Raw genomic sequence first — 22156 nt, 5'->3', positions numbered from 1 at the left:
TAAGATGAAGATACAGGTTTTCTTGAGTCACTTTTACGAGTCACTGTTTCTTTTTCTTAGGGTAGACTCCCATAGAGGCAGAGGAGAACAACTTAATGGAGAATCAAGCAGTGCACTTCATTGTCTGTTTTCAAACAGTTGCAGATAGGGTCATCCTGGGTGTGATGTGGAGGTGTATTTTCAGGGGACAACATTGATATGATGATATGATCATATGATCATACTGTAATCTAAGGCCTCACATCCACTCACTGAAACATTTGACAAGCTTTGTTCGCTTTAGCCTATTCCACCCATTTATTTGTATTGTCTGTTTTTCTTTTTTCTTCATGGCCAACTAACTTTAAAGACACTTTTAAGCTCACAAATACATATTTATATTTTATTTATGTTTGCTTATTTTAAAACTTGACTCACTGTTGGTGATGCACCGTATGCATTTAGGTAGATGTTCTGACATGTTCTGTGTTATTTTAAACCAATGTTCATTTGTTTACTGATTTCAAGCTGGCGAGTGTTCACTGTTAAAATTGTTTCGTTTTGGGGTTTTCACATTCAGGGCACAAGTTCAGATTTTCTCTATTTGGTTATTGAGCACCAGGGAACAGTGGCTCCCCTTCCCCTTTTTTTACTCTACAAATCTACTTTCATTCATCAGTAGTTATCACTGTACTTCCATTAATTTTTTTCCTTGATGCTGGTTTCCTTTCTTGTTAGTGCGGTTAAAAGGTGTAAATAAAATCATTGAATTAATTCAGAAATTACAATAAAATTTTATTCTCAGCCCTGTAAGTCACAGCAGGTCACGGGACGGTTGACTTGTTTTAAATTAAAGCGATAACGGAATATTGATATCACTGTGTAAACACAGTCAGGCTGCCTTTTTCTATTTTTCCAGCACTATTTCGCACCAGTTCCCTTTGTTAATTTGAGTTTTGTTTTTTAAAGTTTGCAAAGATTTATGGGTATTTTTGAACACAAAGCACTGTCATTTTATACCTATTGTTACAACACTTGTTTTTTTTTTATGGGGGGCTGATTTAATAGCTGTAGCAGATTCATCACTTTTTTTAAAGCGAACTCTAACTGACTTGTATTGACATTTCAGTTTTATTTCCTCAGTTCCCATGGCCTCATGGGAGTTGTGGTTTCTATTGTGCTATAGTCTGAGAGCTGCTTCTAATCATTGTGCTCTGGGTTTGCCATGTATATACGTTTTGGATTTTGATGTTGGCATTGTATGGTTTTGCTGTTTTTGTTATTAATAAAAAAAAATACAATTGAATTAAATTTATTTTTGCCTCACGTTTATTAAAGTTGCTGCTTTTCTTTTTTTTTACTGCAATAGGCACGGGGGGGATTGCTGTTACTGAATCATTATTTTATAATGACTTTAAAGGGATAGTTCACTTTGAAATAAAATTTTGGTATGTTTTAGCTTACCTCAAGGGCATCCAAGATGTAGGTGTCTTTTTTTCCGCAGTAGTTCAATTTTGATATTTTTAGGTCAAACCGTTCTTGTCTGTCAGTCAAATAATGCAGGTCGATGGTCACTGTCTCAAAGAGCATGCACAGAGTCCAAATTAAAAAAATCCACATCGTCCAAATTAAACAATTCCCCATCGTAAGTACACATTGATGGCCTAAGACACGAAACGAGCGGTTTGTGTGAGAAAACGAACAGTATTTATATTGTTGTTATCTCTTGAACACAGCCGCGTCCAAATGATCTGAGGGCGCGGGCGGGTATAGATATATACACTAGATGTCGCCTTGGCTACTGCAGTTCATTGGAACGAAACCGTAGCCAAGGCGACATCTAGTATATATATATATATATATATATACCCACCCGCGCCCTCAGATCATTTGAACGCGGCTGTGTTCAAGAGGTAACAACAATATAAATACTGTTCGTTTTCTCACACAAACCGCTCGTTTCGTGTCTTAGGCCATCAATGTGTACTTACGATGGGGAATTGTTTAATTTGGACGATGTGGAATTGTTTTAATTTGGACTCTGTGCATGCTCTTTGAGACAGTGACCATAGACCTGCATTATATGACTGACAGACAAGAACGGTTTGGCCTAAAAATATCAAAATTGAAACTACTGCGGAAAAAAAGACACCTACATCTTGGATGCCCTTGAGGTAAGCTAAAACATAGGCCTACCAAAATTTTATTTCAAAGTGAACTATCCCTTTAAGATGAAATGTTTGGAGAATCTTGATGTTTGATTCTGTGGAAGGTGTTATACTGTGTTGGTCTCACTGTGTTGGACAGACTTTAAATTATGAATTGGTCACTGCTGATTCAAATTAGATATGAATTAAATGCTTATACCAATGAATATGCTTTTAGATAGATAGATAGATAGATAGATAGATAGATAGATAGATAGATAGATAGATAGATAGATAGATAGATAGATAGCAACAAAAAAAAAAAACATGCACAGATTCGTCTGGGACTCTACTTCGACCTGGCAAGTTCTTGATCATTGACATGTACTCGCTTTAATACTCTTCAACTAAAATAAAACAAACTCGCGTTTCTGGTTGTAGAATAAGTTTAATTCTGTCATGAACTGTCTGAATCATAATGAGCAATGTTATGCTCATTGTCTTGAACATTAATCTGCATGTACTGTAGGAATCTACAATATATGATCAATTCAAAAAACGTATGGTTTTATTAGGATTATTTTGCCATACAACGGAATATAAACTAAACTAAAACTTGAAATTATTTATTTTTTTGAAGCGCATAAAGTGGATTATTGGTGGCGCTATAGAGCCATTTAAATTTGGGGTTTTAGGGTTGTATTTAATGAATGAGGAAGCAGATCCAGAGATTCCTTGGATAACATTGAACTTTCGAATCAACATTTTTTTTTTTTTTTTTTGGTGTGAATTAGGGCGCCATTAGTCAACTAGTTCAATACTGACAATACTGTTTTTGTTTTGTTTTTTTCCTCCCCGTTTGACTGTACGATGTTGAAGGTGAAACGAGAGACAAAAGGAGAGCTATTTGGAAACAGTGGAGGGCATCATTCCCCTTTCATTCTCAGGGAGGGGAGGAGGAGGAGACGTTAGTAAGCACACTTGAGTGAAGGAGCGGCAGGAATAAACTGAGCTCATCTGAATCTGCTCACCTGCTTCCATTCACACGCGCGCGACGGCATGAGAGTTGACAAACCGACAGAAAGCTAAAAGAAACGGGAGAGAAGCGAAAGATAGCCTAATTAAGGGAGAAAGAAACGGCAGAGGAGACACAAATCGAGAGAGGCATTATCAAAGAACAGCAGCAGGTATGTTCACTCTTTTAATGATTGTGTGTAGTTTCTTTCTCTCACTGAACCCTAATCTAACACTGTTAACTTTCTGATTCTACCCGTAAGTCCCTGGTTTCTTCTCTGCTGATTCATCCCTCTCTTCTGTCTTCCCATGCTCTCGCTATACTTGTAATAAATGCAAACTTCAATGCTTTTATATGAGCTTGTATGTGAGGCACTTTAAAGTTCAAGCTCACTTCTATTTTGAATACTGTGTGCATATGCAAGAGAACAGCAAAAATATCAAAGACTTTCACACTTCCATTCAATTCAAACTATAAAAAAAAGCCTTTGCATGAATGGTTTTGTATAATTCTACATATAACTACTATATAACATTATATGCAGTGTTTGGCGTTTTGTCACAAAACCTAAAGCAGTTTTGAAAGTTTATTTTAATTTTTAATGTGGCCCACTTATAGCGTTAGTCACATTCTTTGCTCATATAATATAGTCCGAATTTAGTTTGTGACAATTTTCCCTATGATCTTTACAATTAAATGGACCGTTTTCTGTGACTGACTAACATTTTAATGGTAAATAGACAAAAAAAAATTGTTTTAACTGTTGTGGACTTTTTCGCTCCTTTGTCTTTAAGACTTTATAATTGAAATGCAGTCTTTGCATGTGAAATGAAAATTGGTGGTGCAATATATAGTAGTTTTCCTCAGCCCCTATACTTAAATAGCCTTTTAGAAAGAGTAGCTTCATTGAGTTCACAATACAATCTGCACTAAAATGTGCTACTCAAACTCAGACTGAAATGATCTAAATTAAACTTCTGGATCTTCCCTAATAGGCTATTAGTATATGCAGAGCCGCAGGTGCTACACACAGCAGGAATGTATTAAATAGTGCTTCACCAATGTTAATATTTCTTAATGCAAAATTATGAAATGGACATTCATTGGTGCTTTATACTGAAATATATCTTTGTATTGTGTGTACTAAGAATATGTGAGAATTCAGATTCAACCAAGTATAAGTGAAAAAAAACCTGCTCATAACAGGCACATATTGTTCATTCACACATGATGGTATCACGTGAGATGACTGACTGCCAGAAGAAGATGACCTTCGGTTAGTATTTCTCACACACTCACAGTGGGGCTCCGAGGCTGATATGAGTGACAGCCTAAGCAGTCAAACTCAGAGAGAGAGAGAGAAATATAGCAAGGGTGAGAGATTGGGAGCGAGAGGAATGAAGTAAGAGATGATTACGAACCTGTGAAATGTGAGGGGAATGTGCTATCATCAACTTTCATATTCAGCTATGCCAGCCTGCTTCTGCGATAGCAACCTACAAAGTCCTACAAACATCTTGCACACAAACTTTCTCACATACATACATTACTCCCTTATGATAGCATGTCACAACCGAATACAGAAACAGTTTCAGATTTAAAGTTTTAAATGATAAATTTTTTATGGTACCATAAAAGTTTGTTACAGTGATGTATCAAATGGTAATATGTGGTACTTTGCTAAAGTGAGTCTGAGACCACTAGTGAAACTGTCTCTGATGTAATACAATATTTTTCATTACAATTTATATTCTACCATCAATCTTTTTTAGTGATTTAAAATATATATATATATATATATTTATAAAAAAAAAAAAAAATATATATATATATATACTGTATACAGGTATATATGTATATATATATATATATATATAGTGATCTAAAAATAGTGCAGAGTCCTAAATATTTGTACTCATTTCAAGTCATTGCAGTTCTTTTTTTTTTTAAATGATAAAAAATTCTAAAATGTTTATTTACAGCAATAAATTATATTCAGAATACCAGTTTTCAATGTGTTCTCAGGCTTTTGGACACCACTGCATATACCATGGTACTTAATTATTACATAGTATTTTGATGAATTAGGCCTACTATCTTGCTATATGTACAAAAAACAAACTATAGTACTTTTGTACTATGTACTATTTACCATTTTTTCTGTTGACATATTGCATCAATGTGATAAGATGGTAAAATTTCTGATATTTTCACATAGTTTTTACACTATTTTATAATACTCGATTGTTCAAATATACAGGATTGTATTAAGATCCTTTGTCAGAGCAAGACATTAGGAGAGTAAATCAGGCTTTTCTTTATTGCATCATATTGACAATCTCCCGTCTCCGTTGGTTACCAGAGCCCCCCCCCCCCCCCCCCACCACCACCACCACCAATTCGATGTGTGCTCTCAACTTATTATCCTTCCCTATCATCTTGCCTAAATTTAGCTCTTCATCTTTCTTTTTCCTTTTTCTTCCGCTCCCCTCCTCACGCTTATCACAGTGAGAGATTATTGTGTGTGTGAATATCTTCGTGTGTGTTCTGCAGGAAATGTGTAGTGTGGGAAGTGTGCAGTGTGGTTGTGATGTAGAGTATGTATGCACCTTTGTGCTGAAGAGAATCACCAAGTCTGGTTGTATCCTCATATCCTGTATATGAACGTAATGTGCATTTAATGTATTTAAGACTAATATATAAATTAATGTGATGTTTTTAATATAATATACTAATATATAAATATATAAAAACCCTAATACTGAGATATAAACTCACAATTGCAAGAAACAAGTCAGAATTGTGAGTTTATATCTTACAACTGACTTAATTGACTATTTCTTACAATTGCGAGTTTAACTGACTTATTTTCTCTGAATTGTGAGATGAAGGGCCCTATCTTACACCTGGTGCAATGGGGCGCCAGGCGCGACACAAGTGTTTTTTGCTAGTTTCAGCCCGACGCAGTTATCATTTTCACGTCCTGCGCCACGTTGTTTAAATAGCAAATGCTTTTGCGCCCATCTGTTCGCCCATGGCCGTACTGGTCTGAAAACAAGGTGTGTTCAGGCGCATTTTTGGCATGTTGCTATTATGAGGCAACTGAAATAGACTGGTCCAACAAAAACCTGGTCTAAAGTCAATGACATTTATTTTTTTATCAGTATTTTTTTGTTATTTAAAGGGTGCATTAGTAATATGCGCCTATAGGTGGGTGCACAACCCGCGTACACTCAGCGTACACACACGCACGCACGCGCAGCAGCACACCAACATGCCAAATATTAAAAATATTAAAAATAAAAGGATTACAATGTAAAAGATTATTATTGTGTACATAAAGATATGGTGGGATCTGGCTTGTACCGTAGATGGTCTGCTTGCGCGCTTTAACCTCACGCACGAGCTGATCCGTTTCCTCGATAGAGAAGCATTCAGTCTTTCCACTTGCAAATTCCACAGTGTAAATAGAGAATCCGCCATGGCGCGAGCGCAACTGGCTTTTAAAGGGAATGGGAGATGAGACTTCTTTTTTCCTGTCGTTAAACTACCAAAAGTGGATTCGGACACACCATACGTGCACTTGCGCCATGCGCTTTAGACCATGTGCTTAAATCGTTCAAATAGGGTCAATAAACTCACAACTACAAGTTATAAACTCCAAATTGTGAAAAAGTCAGAATTTTTATATAAACTAACAATAGTAAGAAATAGTCAGATTTGTGAGACATGAACTCGCAAATAAAAAGGTACTTGCAACTTTTTATCTTTGCAGTTCAAGAACGTCAGAATTGCAAAATATAAACTCGCAATTGTGAGTTATAAAGTTTGAACTGCGAGATATAAACTTTAATTGCAAGAAAAAATGTGAGAGATAAAAATTCACGACTGTCGTTTTCATTTTTATTCCATGCCAGAAACAAGCTTCCATATAATGGTACCGATATATCCCAAATGGAAAGGGCTAAGTATCATGCTCACATTGCTGTGCTGTCATTTTTGTGCTCGATGAGGGAGCAACTATCCCCTCACTGAGGCTTATGTGCTCATAGCAGCATTTGTGTTTATGTCAAAGCTTGCGTTTGCTGCTCCCTTGATGGTATTGCAAATTCAGCTGAGATTCAAGAATCTGTGGTTTCTTTTTCTGCTCTAATAGTCTAGCTCTCCAAATGTTGTCTCAGTAACTGTGAACAAACTGATGATCTGTCGGTCTGTTGCCGAGCGATTAGCATCAGTAATGATGTGATTGTCAGGCTAGTGAAGGGAAATGAGTGGAACCGGATGCTTGACTGCCAGTATTAACTTCACTCAGCACAGGTGTGAAGGTCCGTGTATCTCCCATGAATTAGTCATTTATATTCCAGCTGTCGGATTCATAATAAAAGCAAATTGTCTCAGTTAATCTTTGTGATTCACTCCTACTTGCAATTTAAACCTATAATGTTTGAGGTAACGACTCAGACCATTATGTTAGCACCTTCCTATGTATATTCTCTGTTTAAATATAAATTACTCATTCATTTCTTCTGAATGACTAATATTGAAAGTAGCGTATTGTTTCAAATAATTTCAGTTGTTCACTTGAAGTCTGTAGTCCACCATTTTGTGAATAAAAGAGATAAAACAGAGATTAAACAGATTACAGAAGTATTTGACTTGAGCAGATAACCAGCCACAATCACACCTGAGGCGATCAAAAAATCTATTCTAAAAGAACAAAGGAAATTCAAAGTGAGAGAGCTCCTAAAATTACAAAGAACCACTTAGAGATGCTCTGTAAATATAACACTCTACATCAGAGCAGAGATACCAGCTTACGTTTTCCACCTTATTATGTTTTTCATTGATTTCTGGAACCTCCCATGTACTATTTTGGTAACATAGCCGGGACCCACAAGGGGTCCTCAAAAAATGTCTAAGGGGGCCTCAAGATGACTTAAAATTCTGTAAAATAAATATATTAGCATTAAAATATGTTCAAACAACTAAAAATCAACATTTTTCTTAGTATTTGGTTATTTATTTATTTTATTTAAGAATTTAATACTTTTTATTCTGCAGTGATGCATTCAATTTATCAAACGTGACAGTAGCATTTATGATGTTACAAAAGATTTCTATTTCATATCAATGCTGTCCTTTTGAAGTTCATGTTTTCAACAATAATATTAAGCAGCACAACTGTTTTCCACATTAATAATAATAAGGATTGTTTCTTGAGCACCAGATCAGCAAAGTGACAATATTTCACAATACTACTGTTTTTGATCAAATAAATGCTGCCTTGGTGAACATAAGAACATTAATAAAATATTCATTCATTCACGCTGTATATTTGTTTTTATACATATTGTTGTGTCATTATTTTACGGATCTCGATCTCTTTATGTCATTTCTATTGCCATAGTATTTGGACATAGTACCGTAACAAGTAATACTATGGTCTTTTGGACATTACAACAATGGTAATGCCATCCTATTCTTACAAATACCTATCAGTACATACCACTGAATACAATAATCATACAGCACAGTACTATGGTATCAAAATACCATGGTATTCTGATTCTGTTGCTGTACCATGGTAAGGCACAGTACTGTTTTTAAGTGTCTATCCTGGTCTACTCATATACACATCTCTCAAATGATCACCCTGATCCTGATCCCCAAAACCATTCATCCATTGCTCCCCATCCCATCATCATTGCGCAGTTAATGCTTGTTGTCACGGCCACTGGGCTTGTCCGGTTCCTCTCGGTTTCACCTGTTCTGGCTCATCAAACACTGACCTGGAAATGCTGGCAGCTAACTACCCGTACCTGATGGTGTGTGTTAGCGCTGGAGGCCGGGGCCCACGTGGCATGCCTTTGCTGTCACATCAAGTTAGCGCGTTCTAGATGTGACACTTATTAGCATTAGCCACACGCTAATTCATCGGCCACACATTCCACTGTTTGATTGGTTGTGTAGTCACAGATCAAATATGAAGCGTTATCTGATTGCTGCTTCTAGTAGCCAAGGAGACAGTGTGTGCGTTTTGAAGGGGGCATTGTGCTTGATACAGCGAACGCGTGTTTGTGTTAAAGGTTGATGCTTGAAGGTTGATTAGCTTTCCAATTAGACTTCATGTTATGTTACCGTGTGACGAATCTTTGCTTGTGCACGCGTGCATGTATCTGAATGTTTGTGGTTATGTTTAAAGACATGCCGATATGCCCTCTCCCCTGTTTTGCACATGCTCAGTTCCTATTTCAGTGTCAATCTGACTTAATTAGCATGACAATTAGGGACTGCTGCCAAGGCAATCAGTTAAATCAATAAAGTAGTTATGAATAAATGAATATTTCAGACAAATTATCCATATTCATCTATCTCATTTTCTCTCTCTGTCTTTGTTTTCCTCCACGTGCGCAGACATGGGCTGTAAGTTGCCGAAACCCCGAGGGTCAGATGAAGCTCCGGGAAAGATTTTATCCACCCTCAGAAGAGCGCAAGTGGAGACCCACTCAGGAGTGGCCTACACATACCACTTCCTGGACTTCCTGTTAGGAAAGGAAGGTACACATGCCCATTTCCTGCAGCTACAAACACTATCACTGTTCCACAATTCGCATACTATCTGTCCTAAATAGTATTCGAAATGAGAATTAGTGTGTCCCAAATCGTAGTGTGTTGAAATCAGTATTCCAACGATTCCCGGATGGTCTACTTTTTCCGGTTAGAATCCGGAGTGCAGATCCGTGGACACTCCTACGGCTAATATTCAATTAGAACTACAAACATGGATAAAAAAAGAAAAAGTACAAACATGGTGGATATATCACAATACAAAAATGCAACAATATGTTTCTAGGATAGTGACTAAATGTATCGTGGATAGTTCACCCAAAATAAAAAAAAATTTTGTTTAAGTTTGAAAAAATTTAAGTTTTCAGAGTTTAAATGTCAGTAGTTAAACTACTAGCCTATATATAATATTGAATAAAATGTATAATAATGCAATGGGGGAATATTTGTGGTTCCTGATAATGCTAAATGTCTTATGTTACCAGTAAAAAGTGGCCTACATTATTTTAAATATGTCTAGTCAATGAGCATATTTAAATATGTCTAGTCAATAGAGTGCAAGCATATTCGTCTAAAATAATTCTGTATTTTCAGCTTCAGAATCATGAATGTTTTTATTCTGGTGTCTCTATTGTCCTGTGCATTGGGTTACCAGCACCAAGTCCAAGCCTATTCATTTCCACCCCAATGTAATACCAAATTTAGCACTTTAATTAACAGTACATTTTTTGTTAACCTTTTATCATATGTCAAGTCAAGTCATCTTCATTTATATAGCGCTTTTAACAATGTAGATTGTTCCAAAGCGGCTTTACAGTGATAATTGGAAATTAAAGTAACAGAGATTGTTTTGGCTTTACAGCAGCTTTAGAATAAAGTTATTGTCCAGCTAAAGTTAGTTTTGATTGATTTACTTCCGTCGCAACAATCATTAGTTATTAACTTAGGGGCTGCTAACATGACACCGTTTTAACAGAAAACTCTTACAGTAAGTTCTCTCTGCGCAAACTTTAAAAACGCGAACCTGTGAGAACGCTGATGGCGTGCACATGCGTATTACAAATTCAGTCTATAGGGATGAGCAGGCGTATAGTCCTACCCTACAAACCAACCCTCAACAAACTACTTGTCTGGCCTTAAAATTTATAATACAGAATTTTTAACGCTTCCGCGTAGCCATGCGAACCGGAATTATCCCGACAACGCTTTATCTGTAGAGAGGTAAAGGGAGGGGAAAGGCCTGTCCTGCCTGTGACAGGCCTTCACAGGGGAGAGACTAGAGCCGCGTTTCCACCGCAGGAACTTTCCCCAGGAACTAGGAACTTTGGGCTGGTACTCGATGCGTTTACACCGCAGGAACCAGGGTCTAAATGAAGTTCCGGGTAAATATTTCCCCCTCCGATAGTCCCTGCTCATGAGGTAGTACTTTTTCAAAGTTCAGGAACTTTCAGGGGTGGGACTTGTGCGCTGCACAAGCTGATTGGTTGTGTTCACGCCGCATTTTGGTTGGATGACTCCACGCAGCATTTATTTATTTTTAACCTCCCTTTTTAAAAAATCTATTGCGGTTCGTGTCGTGGCTTCATGCAGTAAGAGTTGTCTGTCTGCAAATATGGAATTTAATTTAAAAAACTGGTGGACTGGTGACGAGTTTCAGGCTTTATTAAGGGTATTTGTGGAAGAGGAAACTTTCTGCGCGTTCGTCCCAGCCATCTCACGGTCAATGTCCGCAATAGCTGATAACATACAAATTTTATATCTAACGTTAGAATTACGAGCTTACTGAACACGCTTTATCAGTGCTCGTCTCTTTTCTGCCACAGCTTTTATTATTAAGTCATGTTTACACATTGTCATCTATTGCAAGGCACTCCAAACCATGTTACAAATTTACTATAACAGGATTGAAATAGCGCCTTGAGGTTAGTAACAAACAACTATTTACAAGACTATTCACTATTTATGATTGATAGACAGGGTTCAGGCTTTTTTTTAAGCGTATTTGCGAAAGAGGAAATTTTTGCGCGTTCGTCCCAGGCATCTCACAATAACTGATAACATACGTTGTCTAATTTTATACGCATACGAGCTTTCTGAACACGCTTTAGTATCAGTGCTCATATTTTGTTTTGTTTATTACCTTGTTAGTAAACCAATACATAACTGCAGCACAGTTTGAATCTCCTCCATACTTATTATAAATGTGGCGCTCAAAACTGATTACTGTGCGTCGCAGACTGGGAGGAGCAGTTGCGCGCAGTTTACCTTCCTGGTACTTTAGACCACGGTGTAAACGCAGAAAGCAACCGGTCTGGGGCAAAAAAAGTTCCTGGGAAAAAGTTCCTGGGACAAATTGTTCCGGGTAATTTCGGTGGAAACGCGGCTTAGTTGACACTTCAGGAATGCGTTGTCGTCGCGTCCAGGCGCAGGTCCTTCATCAGATCTGGATACGGCCTGGATCCGGCGGACTGCGGTAAACCTCGGGATAAACAGAGAGACTAATATTAGTGTAGACACCATTCTTCTTATGATGTAACGAGTACATCAGGATTCATGGGAAGTGTTCCCGATTCCGGCTGACCTAATCTATGCAGCCTAACATTGAATTATAGAAGTCTAATAATGTGTTATATGTATGCTAGGTCAAAGAGATGTGTTTTTAGTCTAGCTTTGAACTGACAGAGTGTGTCTGCTTCCCGGACAATATTAGGAAGATTGTTCCAAAGTTTTGGTGCTAAATAGGAAAAGGATCTACTGCCAGCAGTTGATTTTGATATTCTAGGTATTATCAACTGGCCGGAATTTTGAGATCGCAATAGACGTGAAGGACTATAATGCGTTAAGAGCTCGCTCAAGTACTGGGGAGCTAAACCATTTAGTGCTTTGTAAGTAATCAGCAATATTTAAACATTTATACAATGTTTAATAGGGAGCCAATGCAGTGTTAACAGAACGGGGCTAATATGGTCATACTTCCTGGTTCTGGTAAGAACTCGAGCTGCTGCGTTTTGGACCACCTGTAGTAGGGCAACCACCCATAAGAGCATTACAATAATCTAGCCTTGAGGTCATGAACGCATGAACTAATTGTTCGGCATTTGTCACTGAGAGCATATGACGTAATTTAGATATATTTTTAAGATGGAACAATGCGGTTTTACAGATACTAGACGCGTGACTTTCAAATGAAAGATTGGTATCAAAGAGCACACCCAGGTTCTTAACCGACGACGAAGACTTGACAGAGCAGCCATCAAGTGTTAGACAGTATTCTAGGTTATTACATGAGGACGTTTTTTGTCCAATAATTAGAATCTCATTTTTTTCAGAATTAAGTAGTTGGAAATTACTAGTCATTAAATTTTTCATATCAGATATGCATATGTCTTGGGAGTATCGCAATAATATCGTATTGTGAGTTCAGTATCGTGATATGTATTGAATCGTGACATGAGGGTATCGTTACACCCCTAGTATCTAACCTTACGAAAATGTATTTATTCAGTGTTATCCACATTATATTTAATCTGCAACAGCATTGTGAACTTTTCTAATGATACGTTTGGTCATTAACTTTTAAATGCATCATTATGCAAATTGCAAACACATGAGGAGAATTCTCCACATGAAAGATCCACGACTGGCAGATCAATGTGCTACTATATTTCTCTCCGAAACGGTAGGAAATTAAATTCAATTCAATGTGGAGAATTTTAACTGACAAGATGATTGACAGGGCAGTTTAAACTGTGACAGGATGCTAACTAAACGACAGAGTGGCCCATTAAAGACGTAATTATGACGTAGTATGTCCCAAAGCTTGCCTAATCTTCTGCTACACACTCAAAAGTATGTACTTTTTCTTCACAAAAACAGTACATACTTTTAGGGCATAGTATAAGTAGGTGAATTGGGATGCAGAATTTATCTATTAAAGTCCCTTTAGTAAGTGGTATTCTTGTTCATGCATAAATTAATGGAATTTTCCTGTTATATGTTAGGGGGTTCACTTTTGATTTTGGAATAAACTGCACATGGGTTCAATTCAACTCACTTTCAGTGGACTTCTCTGACACCTTGTTTCCCCTTTTTTTGTTTTAAAAGACTCTTATGTTGAATTGAATTCTTTGTTCCCATTGTTCCAGTGTTTCACTTCATGTGCTTCGTTCCTAGGTGCGTCCCAATTGGCGTAGTTAATCACTATTCTATGACGTTTTTAAGTATGAATAGTGTGTTCACACTGAAAAAATCCAAAAAGAAAAAGTGCACTTTAAAAGGGTCTTATAATGCCCTTTTCACAAGATGTAAAATAAGTCTCTGATGTCCCAACGGTGTGTATGTGAAGTTTTAGCTCAAAATAGCTCACAGATATTTTTGTGTAAAATAAAGTACATTTAAAATTGTCACCTTTTTGAGGGTGAGCAAAAACGTGCCGTTTTCGTGTGTGTCTCTTTAAATGCAAATGAGCTGCTGCTCCCAGCACAGAGGTCGGAGCTACAACAGCTCATGTGTTAGTCATGATAATCTATAAATCGTGTTCTTGGGGGCGGGGTTTATGTCAATTTTAGGGTTAGTGATGTCACTAACCCGTGAAGAAGCTCATTGTAGTCCCTACCAGCTGTTTGTCGTAGTCCTTAAAAAGCGATTTCTGTAAAAGAAAACATCTCCCTTTGCTTTGAACTTTGAGCGTTGTAACTTTGCAGATGTTGTTTATGCTCAAACAGAAACATTACACACTAACTAAAGTTAAAAAAGTGAAATCATATTCAACCACCCCTTTAAATGCCCAGATTATGCAGTAAATTTAAGGAAAAAACGTGGAATGTTGGACACTTCATGCACTTGACTGTTGCAACTTTAATTACGTAGCGGAGGGTCAGACTCCAATGTTGAATGACAAAATAACCATACAAAAGTCACACACTACACGGAAAATTACATAGTGACTAAGTACATAGAGTATACTGTGGTCATTAAAAATCCCAGGATGTCTTTCGAAAGAGTAGGGGTGTAACCCCGGCATCCTGGCCAAATTTGCCCAGTGGCCTCTGTCCATCATGGCCTCCTAATCATCCTCATATACTGATTGGCTTCATCACTGTCTCCTCTCCACCAGTAAGCTGGTGTGTGGTGGGCGTTCTGGCGCAATATGGCTGCCGTCGCATCATCCAAGTGGATGCTGCACATTGGTGGTGGTTGAGGAGATTCCCCCCTTCTATGTAAAGCGCTTTGAGTGCCGAGAAAAGCGCTATATAAATGTAATGAATTATTATTATTATTATTATTATTAAGTGTATAGTGCATAATAGTGTCATAGTGTCACAACTCCTGTTTGCTTTTGTTTCCACTGCTGCCTTGTTTGTTGCCATAGTTACCCTTTTGTAGCAATAGTAATTCATTGCCCTCACCTGTTCCTCAGTTGCCCCTTGTTATCCTGCATATATACCCCTGTGTTTCAGTAGTCTGTTGTTGGTCATTGTCTTTGCTTGTCTGTAAAGCTGTTGCTTTCTCGCTCCCTGTCTGATTCTTGTTCCCGTTCCTTGTTAGGGCCCGAGCACCGATGGTGTGAGGACCCTCTTGGAATTGCTCTGTTTATTATTATTATTCTTCTCCGCATTTAATCACATTTTTGAGGGCCTAAACATGCTCGAAAACTCACGAAACTTTGCACACGCGTCAGAACTGGCGAAAATTTACATCTGATATAGGTTTCAGAATTGGGCGGGGCAAAATGGCTCGATAGCGCCACCTATAAAAGTTCAACGGAGTGCGCCTCCCGCTATGTTCCACGTACGTTTATGAAATTCGGTACATACATGTAAGGACCTAATACCTACAAAAAAGTCTCTTGGAGCGTAGCCCTAAACACAACAGGAAGTCAGCCATTTTCAACTTCCTCTCAGATTTTTGTGCAGTTTTTGCCATTTTCATGCCTCGTACTTTAACGAACTCCTCCTACAGTTTTAATCTGATCATCTTCAAATTTGGTGAGTGTAATCTTAAGGCCTTTGCGACGTTAAATTGCGAAGATCTTGAGTTTTCGTCGAAGGGCGGGTCCTCGGCGGCCTGACAAATTTCGATGTTTCGCCATGAAACAGGAAGTTGCTGAAACTCAGGCATGGAATGTCCAATCTGCGCCAAACTTCACACGTTTGATAAGCGTTCTGTCCTGAACACATGACCATGCTCATATTCAGTTACAGTCATAGCGCCACCTGCTGGCAACAGGAAGTGACATGTTTAACACTGTTGTGAACTCCTGATAACATATAAAAAAGTGCCAGCAAGTGCTAAGCATGCTAACAACATACTAGACACATGTTAAAACATGCTAGCAAACACTTAGCTAATTGCTAAAGCATGCTATTACTGCAATTAAATAGGAATTTGCTGTAACTCAGGCACGGAATGTCCAATCTGCCCCAAACGTCACACGTTTGATAAGAGTCATGGCCTGAACACATCTACATGAGAATATTCAGTTATAGTAATAGCGCCACCTACTGGTAACAGGAAGTGTCATGTTTAACACGTTGATGCCGTTCTAGCAACATGTTAAAAATGCCATTGACTTCTAAACATGCTAGAAACATGTTAAAACATGCTAGCAAAACTTAGCTAAGTGCTAAAGCATGTTAATTCAATGAAACAGGATGTTGTTGTTATTCAAGAAGGCAATGTCCAATCTGCGCCAAACTTCACACTTTTGATAAGCGTTCTGTCCTGAACACATGACCATGCTCATATTCAGTTACAGTCATAGCGCCACCTGCTGGCAACAGGAAGTGACATGTTAAACACTGTTGTGGACTCCTAATAACATATAAAAAAGTTCCAGCATGTGCTAAACATGCTAACAACATACTAGAAACATGTTAAAACATGCTAGCAAACACTTAGCTTAGTGCTAAAGCATGCTAATACTGCAATTAAATAGGAATTTGCTGAAACACAGGCACGGAATGTCCAGTCTGCCCCAAACGTCACACGTTTGATAAGAGTCATGGCCTGAACACATCTACATGAGAATATTCAGTTATAGTAATAGCGCCACCTACTGGTAACAGGAAGTGTCATGTTTAACACGTTGATGCCGTTCTAGCAACATGTTAAAAATGCCATTGACTTCTAAACATGCTAGAAACATGTTAAAACATGCTAGCAAAACTTAGCTAAGTGCTAAAGCATGTTAATTCAATGAAACAGGATGTTGTTGTTACTCAAGAAGGCAATGTCCAATCTGCGCCAAACTTCACTCTTTTGATAAGCGTTCTGTCCTGAACACATGACCATGCTCATATTCAGTTACAGTCATAGCGCCACCTGCTGGCAACAGGAAGTGACATGTTAAACACTGTTGTGGACTCCTAATAACATATAAAAAAAGTTCCAGCATGTGCTAAACATGCTAACAACATACTAGAAACATGTTAAAACATGCTAGCAAACACTTAGCTTAGTGCTAAAGCATGCTAATACTGCAATTAAATAGGAATTTGCTGTAACACAGGCACGGAATGTCCAGTCTGCCCCAAACTTCACACGTTTGATAAGAGTCATGGCCTGAACACATCTACATGAGAATATTCAGTTATAGTAATAGCGCCACCTACTGGTAACAGGAAGTGTCATGTTTAACACGTTGATGCCGTTCTAGCAACATGTTAAAAATACCATTGACTTCTAAACATGCTAGAAACATGTTAAAACATGCTAGCAATACTAAGCTAAGTGCTAAAGCATGCTAATATAATGAAACAGGATGTTGTTGTTACTCAAGAAGGCAATGTCCAATCTGCGCCAAACTTCACACTTTTGATAAGCGTTCTGTCTTGAACACATGACAATGCTCATATTCAGTTACAGTCAAAGCGCCACCTGCTGGCAACAGGAAGTGACATGTTAAACACTGTTGTGGACTCCTAATAACATATAAAAAAAATGCCAGTAGGTGCTTAACATCCTACCAACATACTAGAAACATGCTAAAACATACTAGTAAACACTATAAGTACTAAACCATACTATTACTACAATTAAATATGAATTTGCTGTAACTCAAACATACAATATCCAATCTGCCCCAAACTTCACATACTTGATAAAAGTCCTGCACTGAACACATCTACAAAGCAATATTTAGATATATAACCCCACCTACTGCCAACAGAAACTGAACTGGTTAACACAGTAATGCAGTACTAACCACATACCTATTGTGTACTAAGCATGCTAAAAACATACTAAACATGCTAGCAACTACTATATACTGTATACCTCCTTAAATGCACATTGCCCAACCATGCTCTGTCTTCCTAAAGCCAACGAGTGACGATGGCACGGGTGCGAGGGCCCTTTCATCGCTGCTTGCAGCTTTAATTTGGATTTTGTTCCTGCTCCATGTTTGGATTATCTTTGTTGGTGTTTTTTAATAAATGTATGCCTTTGTGGTTGTGGTTGATGGAAGTGATAATTTCTGGAATATTTATTATTTACGATTGCAGTAGACCTATATGACACTCAAATGACACCATTTTGTGGGAAAGGTATTGGGAACAGTGTTTTTGTTGTTGTTAACTACTGTAAAACTAAAACAAAAACTCATCAATATAAATATTAGATGGAAAACGGAAAACCAAAATAAGAAAAGTTGCATTGGCAGCTAGCTGAAATAAGTTGAAGTACAAAAATTATTAAAACTAAAATAAAAATATTAAAATAAAGTTAAAAAAGGTTAAATGACTTAATAATTCATGCATCAGATGATTAAAATACAGAGTGACATGCAGTATAAAAATGATTGCTGTTTTTCAAAATTCAAAGCAACATATATATTGATATAGATATATATAAATTGATACACAAATGCACAAAACCCACCTTCAGATGATAAAGTGTAAAGCTTCAAACTGGGAAGAGAAAAAAGTGTGAGATTAGATGAGAGAGAGAGAGAGAGAGAGAGCGCAACCAAACAGTGTATTTTCTTTGAGGGCTTATGTTTCTAAATATACTAATGCTGCTTTTGTTAGTGTGCTTCGAGAGAGGCAATAATGGATCCCGCTGAATTCAGAGAAAGTGGATATGAGACAGGATGAGAGAATATAAGACACAGATTGAGCAGAAAAACAGACCAGCTCATCTTAATGACTTAAAAGCATAGGAGTATATGGGCCATTACTGACCATAATTACAAGGATATGACCGAATGTATAATTGTGTATGGATGGGGGTCAGGGACCCCTCAACAATACTAAAACCTGAATTTACCTACAGGTACATGGGCACCAGTCAAAGTCATGAAGAAAACATGCTAATAAACAAACTAAGTAATGCATTAAGGAAAAATACAAAATTTCCTATATGTAAATGTAGGGCATAGAAAATACCTGAGCTTAGTATAATAACAATAAAAGTAAAATAAATTATTTTCCATGGTAAGACTGGACTGTATTTGGTATCATGAACTAACATTATAACATAATTAACATTATTCTTTATTTAGGAATAAATGTCTGGTAAATGAATACTTGTACAGTGAAAAAAAGTAAAATAAAAGTGTAAGTAGAAATTAAAACTGATATTTTGCAGTTAAAGGTACACTATGTACCTAACTTTTTTGTTCAAAATGAACACAATTTAAATAATGAGTAAATACATCATCATTCCTTCTTCCAAAATGTGTTTTTGTCTTACCCTGATTCACTATGGTAAGCTTATTATAAGTGTATGTATTTTAGACCAAACAGTTTTCGATGCAAATTGCATGTATGCATCACTCGCCCGTGTGTGACTCGTCATATCCATAAATAGAGAAAAGTTGCTCCAGCTACTGTAGCTATTGTATACTGTGTATGCTATACTTGGTGTAGCACTGCATTCACACGGGGCGTAGGCGTCAACGCTTGACGGAAGGCGTGTCTGAAGCTTGGTGCTGACACGATCGCCATAGTCACAACAGCCAATCACATTACTTTTCCGGTGCTGCATGAATGCAATTGGCTAACATCTGTGCTAGGGTATTTGCATAGACGATCCGATTGGCTTACGCCTGCGTTGGCGCTTAAAGTTTTCAACTTCTGCCACGGCAACGCCAGTGTGAATTCAACACAGTGAAGAATTCAGTTCAGCAAAGCATTACGTCACTCTTTCAAAGTAAATGAGAAGCGTTAACGCAGACTCCCCGTGTGAATGCAGTGCACCATAGTGGTGTGCAGCGTAGGAGTGGCATAGGTTAGTTGTTACAACAACCAGGAAAGTGATATGGAGCCTCTAAATCTCGAACCTCCAGAGAATCACACGTTTACAAAAAAAACGCAGAACAGAGGAGGGTATGCTCGTAATAAAACAAGAATCAGCATTGGCTTGGCTTTTCGGAGATTGTGAGAACTGAGAGATTTGAAATGTTGTAAAAGTGATGCAGAGATGGCTTTTTATGACTCAACAGATGTTTTATTGAACAGATTAATTGCCATGATTTGTAGCTCTCTTACAGAGTTCATTGTAATGCATTATCTATTGTGAAGGGTCATATTCATCCACACAGTCATGCAGAGCCAAAGCATTACCAAAATGCAAAAAAAAAAAAATGTAACCGCTAGAGGGCCAAATGCTTCATAGTGAAATTTTAACCAATACTTGTATATAAAATATATATATGGGATTGGAATACTTAATTTTGACTGAAATCTGATGAGATTGCGCCGTCCAGCAGGATCTCAGAGGACTTTATATTTCTGTAATATAGTTTGTTTGCCTTGTTTCTAATCCAATTATTTTGTACATTGAAAAATACTATTTTCTATTATTGGAAGCTTTAAGGTAATATAAAGACTAAAAAAGGTATTGTTAGTTTATCTTATCTAGCAGTTTTACTACTTAAAGTTAACGCATGAAACATTACCCAAACACAAATGTGTGTGTGTGCAGGTTTGTGTCTGAGATTGTGACCTGGATCAAATATTTATTTATAAAAAAAATGTATGTGTGAGAACTGGGACAGCGACAATCGTTCAGGTTCTGGACACACACACACACACACACTCCAGGCTTTCTGTTTTAGCTGCTTATCGGTAGACAGACAGGCAGGTCATTTATATGTAAAATTCACTGATGCCTACAGAGACACCGAGACAAAAAAAAGAGTTTCACTGCAAACTGCTGTGACAGCACGAGTGCGAGGCAGAGATGTTAGAATATGTTTCTTTGTTTGTTTGTTTTGAGGCATCAATATTGAAAGCAATGTTAAGTGACTTAATGAATGTGAATGATTGACAGGGATGAAATAAAAGAGAGGGAAAAAAAGAAGAGGGAGAGAGAGCGAGAGAGAAAATGCTAGGCATCGTTTTAAGGATTATCTGATCTTGAAGATGTGAGGGGTCAGTACTAAAATCCAGGATTTATCTGTTTGTATGTGCATAAGAGAGAAAATCAGTTGTCTTAGTGACACTGAACTGTATTTATAGCCAAAATCTGTTTTTAATTTAAATTGGTTTCTATAAATAATTCAATTCTGCTCTCTGTCGGATTATTAGAAAATAAAATAAGACCCCTCCAGGACCCGACATCACAGTCATAAGCAGCAAGAATCCCTCATACTTATGAATCATATAAACACTTACTTTAATATTTATGACATATCAATATTTAGAGAGCAGTTCTGATAGGTCAGCACAGCCGAAGAAGGGACGGCTATATAATGGATTTGCAACTAACACGTTTAGTTCAAAAAATCATCTAGAGGATTGGTTCAGTAAAATCAAATTACTTTGGCATTTACAATACAATGAACCACTTTGTTTAAATAATAAATGAAAAAAAAAGTTTAAGTCCTGATGCTCATGGTCAATATCAGGGATGCACGGATATTATTTCCGGCCAATAAGCTGAAAATTATATTCATGTTATATTCAATATAACAGCTATGATGCCCCACTTGCTTGCTTGTGTCCTGTTAGTTTGAGCCATAAAACAGAGCAGATCCGTTCAGTGTGTTTGGATTTGAGTTAATCACACTTGGAAACTCTAACATAGTACGTTCAAATCTGTGATTGTCTAGGTGTTTAAGACACAGCTAGATCCAGAAAATCCAGAAAGAATTTAGACTAATGTGATTGTGCTGTGAGAGTTGAAATTTTAGCACAAAAAACATGTTTCTCAGCAGGTGAAGTTTAACTGACTTACCAAAGTCTCTGCTTCTCATTTTAAGAGCTTGTACATGGATTTAGACTGAGGAATATTCGTTCAGAGGGCTGCATTCTTGAGGTGGACTATGTTGCTGAGAAGGACTGTTTACTGGAGTGTTTAACCCCCAACTGGGTAATTCTGTTTTATAAAGGTGGAATTTCCCCGTAGTAAATATAGGGACAGATTATCATAATATTTGGCCTTTCAGGAGGAGTCAAATCTTCTGTGTGTGTGTGTGTGTAGGTCCTACACAAAGAAAAGCATT

The 22156-nt window shown here is 37.4% G+C and overlaps 2 protein-coding genes across 4 annotated transcripts in view; both read left to right on the top strand.

Annotated features, from left to right (window-relative positions):
* Positions 1–1237, top strand: part of dazl (deleted in azoospermia-like) — a 71067-nt gene extending 69830 nt beyond the window's left edge. For all 3 annotated transcript variants that reach the window (XM_082185710.1, XM_082185709.1, XM_082185708.1), the window contains exon 10: positions 61–1237. The gene's annotated coding sequence lies outside the window, so the exon portion shown is untranslated. The remainder of the gene's footprint in view (positions 1–60) is intronic.
* Positions 1238–3156: 1919 nt separating this feature from the next.
* The window catches only part of rftn1a (raftlin, lipid raft linker 1a), a 31486-nt gene continuing 12486 nt past the window's right edge, over positions 3157–22156 (top strand). The window contains exons 1-2 of the mRNA XM_082185697.1: positions 3157–3313; positions 9556–9699. Coding sequence (XP_082041823.1) covers positions 9558–9699 — 142 coding nt within the window. The 5' untranslated portion in view covers positions 3157–3313; positions 9556–9557. The remainder of the gene's footprint in view (positions 3314–9555; positions 9700–22156) is intronic.

The sequence above is a fragment of the Leuciscus leuciscus genome (genome assembly GCF_965113295.1).
Source record: "Leuciscus leuciscus genome assembly, chromosome: 12".
Classification (NCBI taxonomy): domain Eukaryota; kingdom Metazoa; phylum Chordata; class Actinopteri; order Cypriniformes; family Leuciscidae; genus Leuciscus; species Leuciscus leuciscus.
The sequence above is the reverse complement of the archived record's forward strand: the minus strand, read 5'-3'. Positions and strand labels throughout refer to the sequence as shown.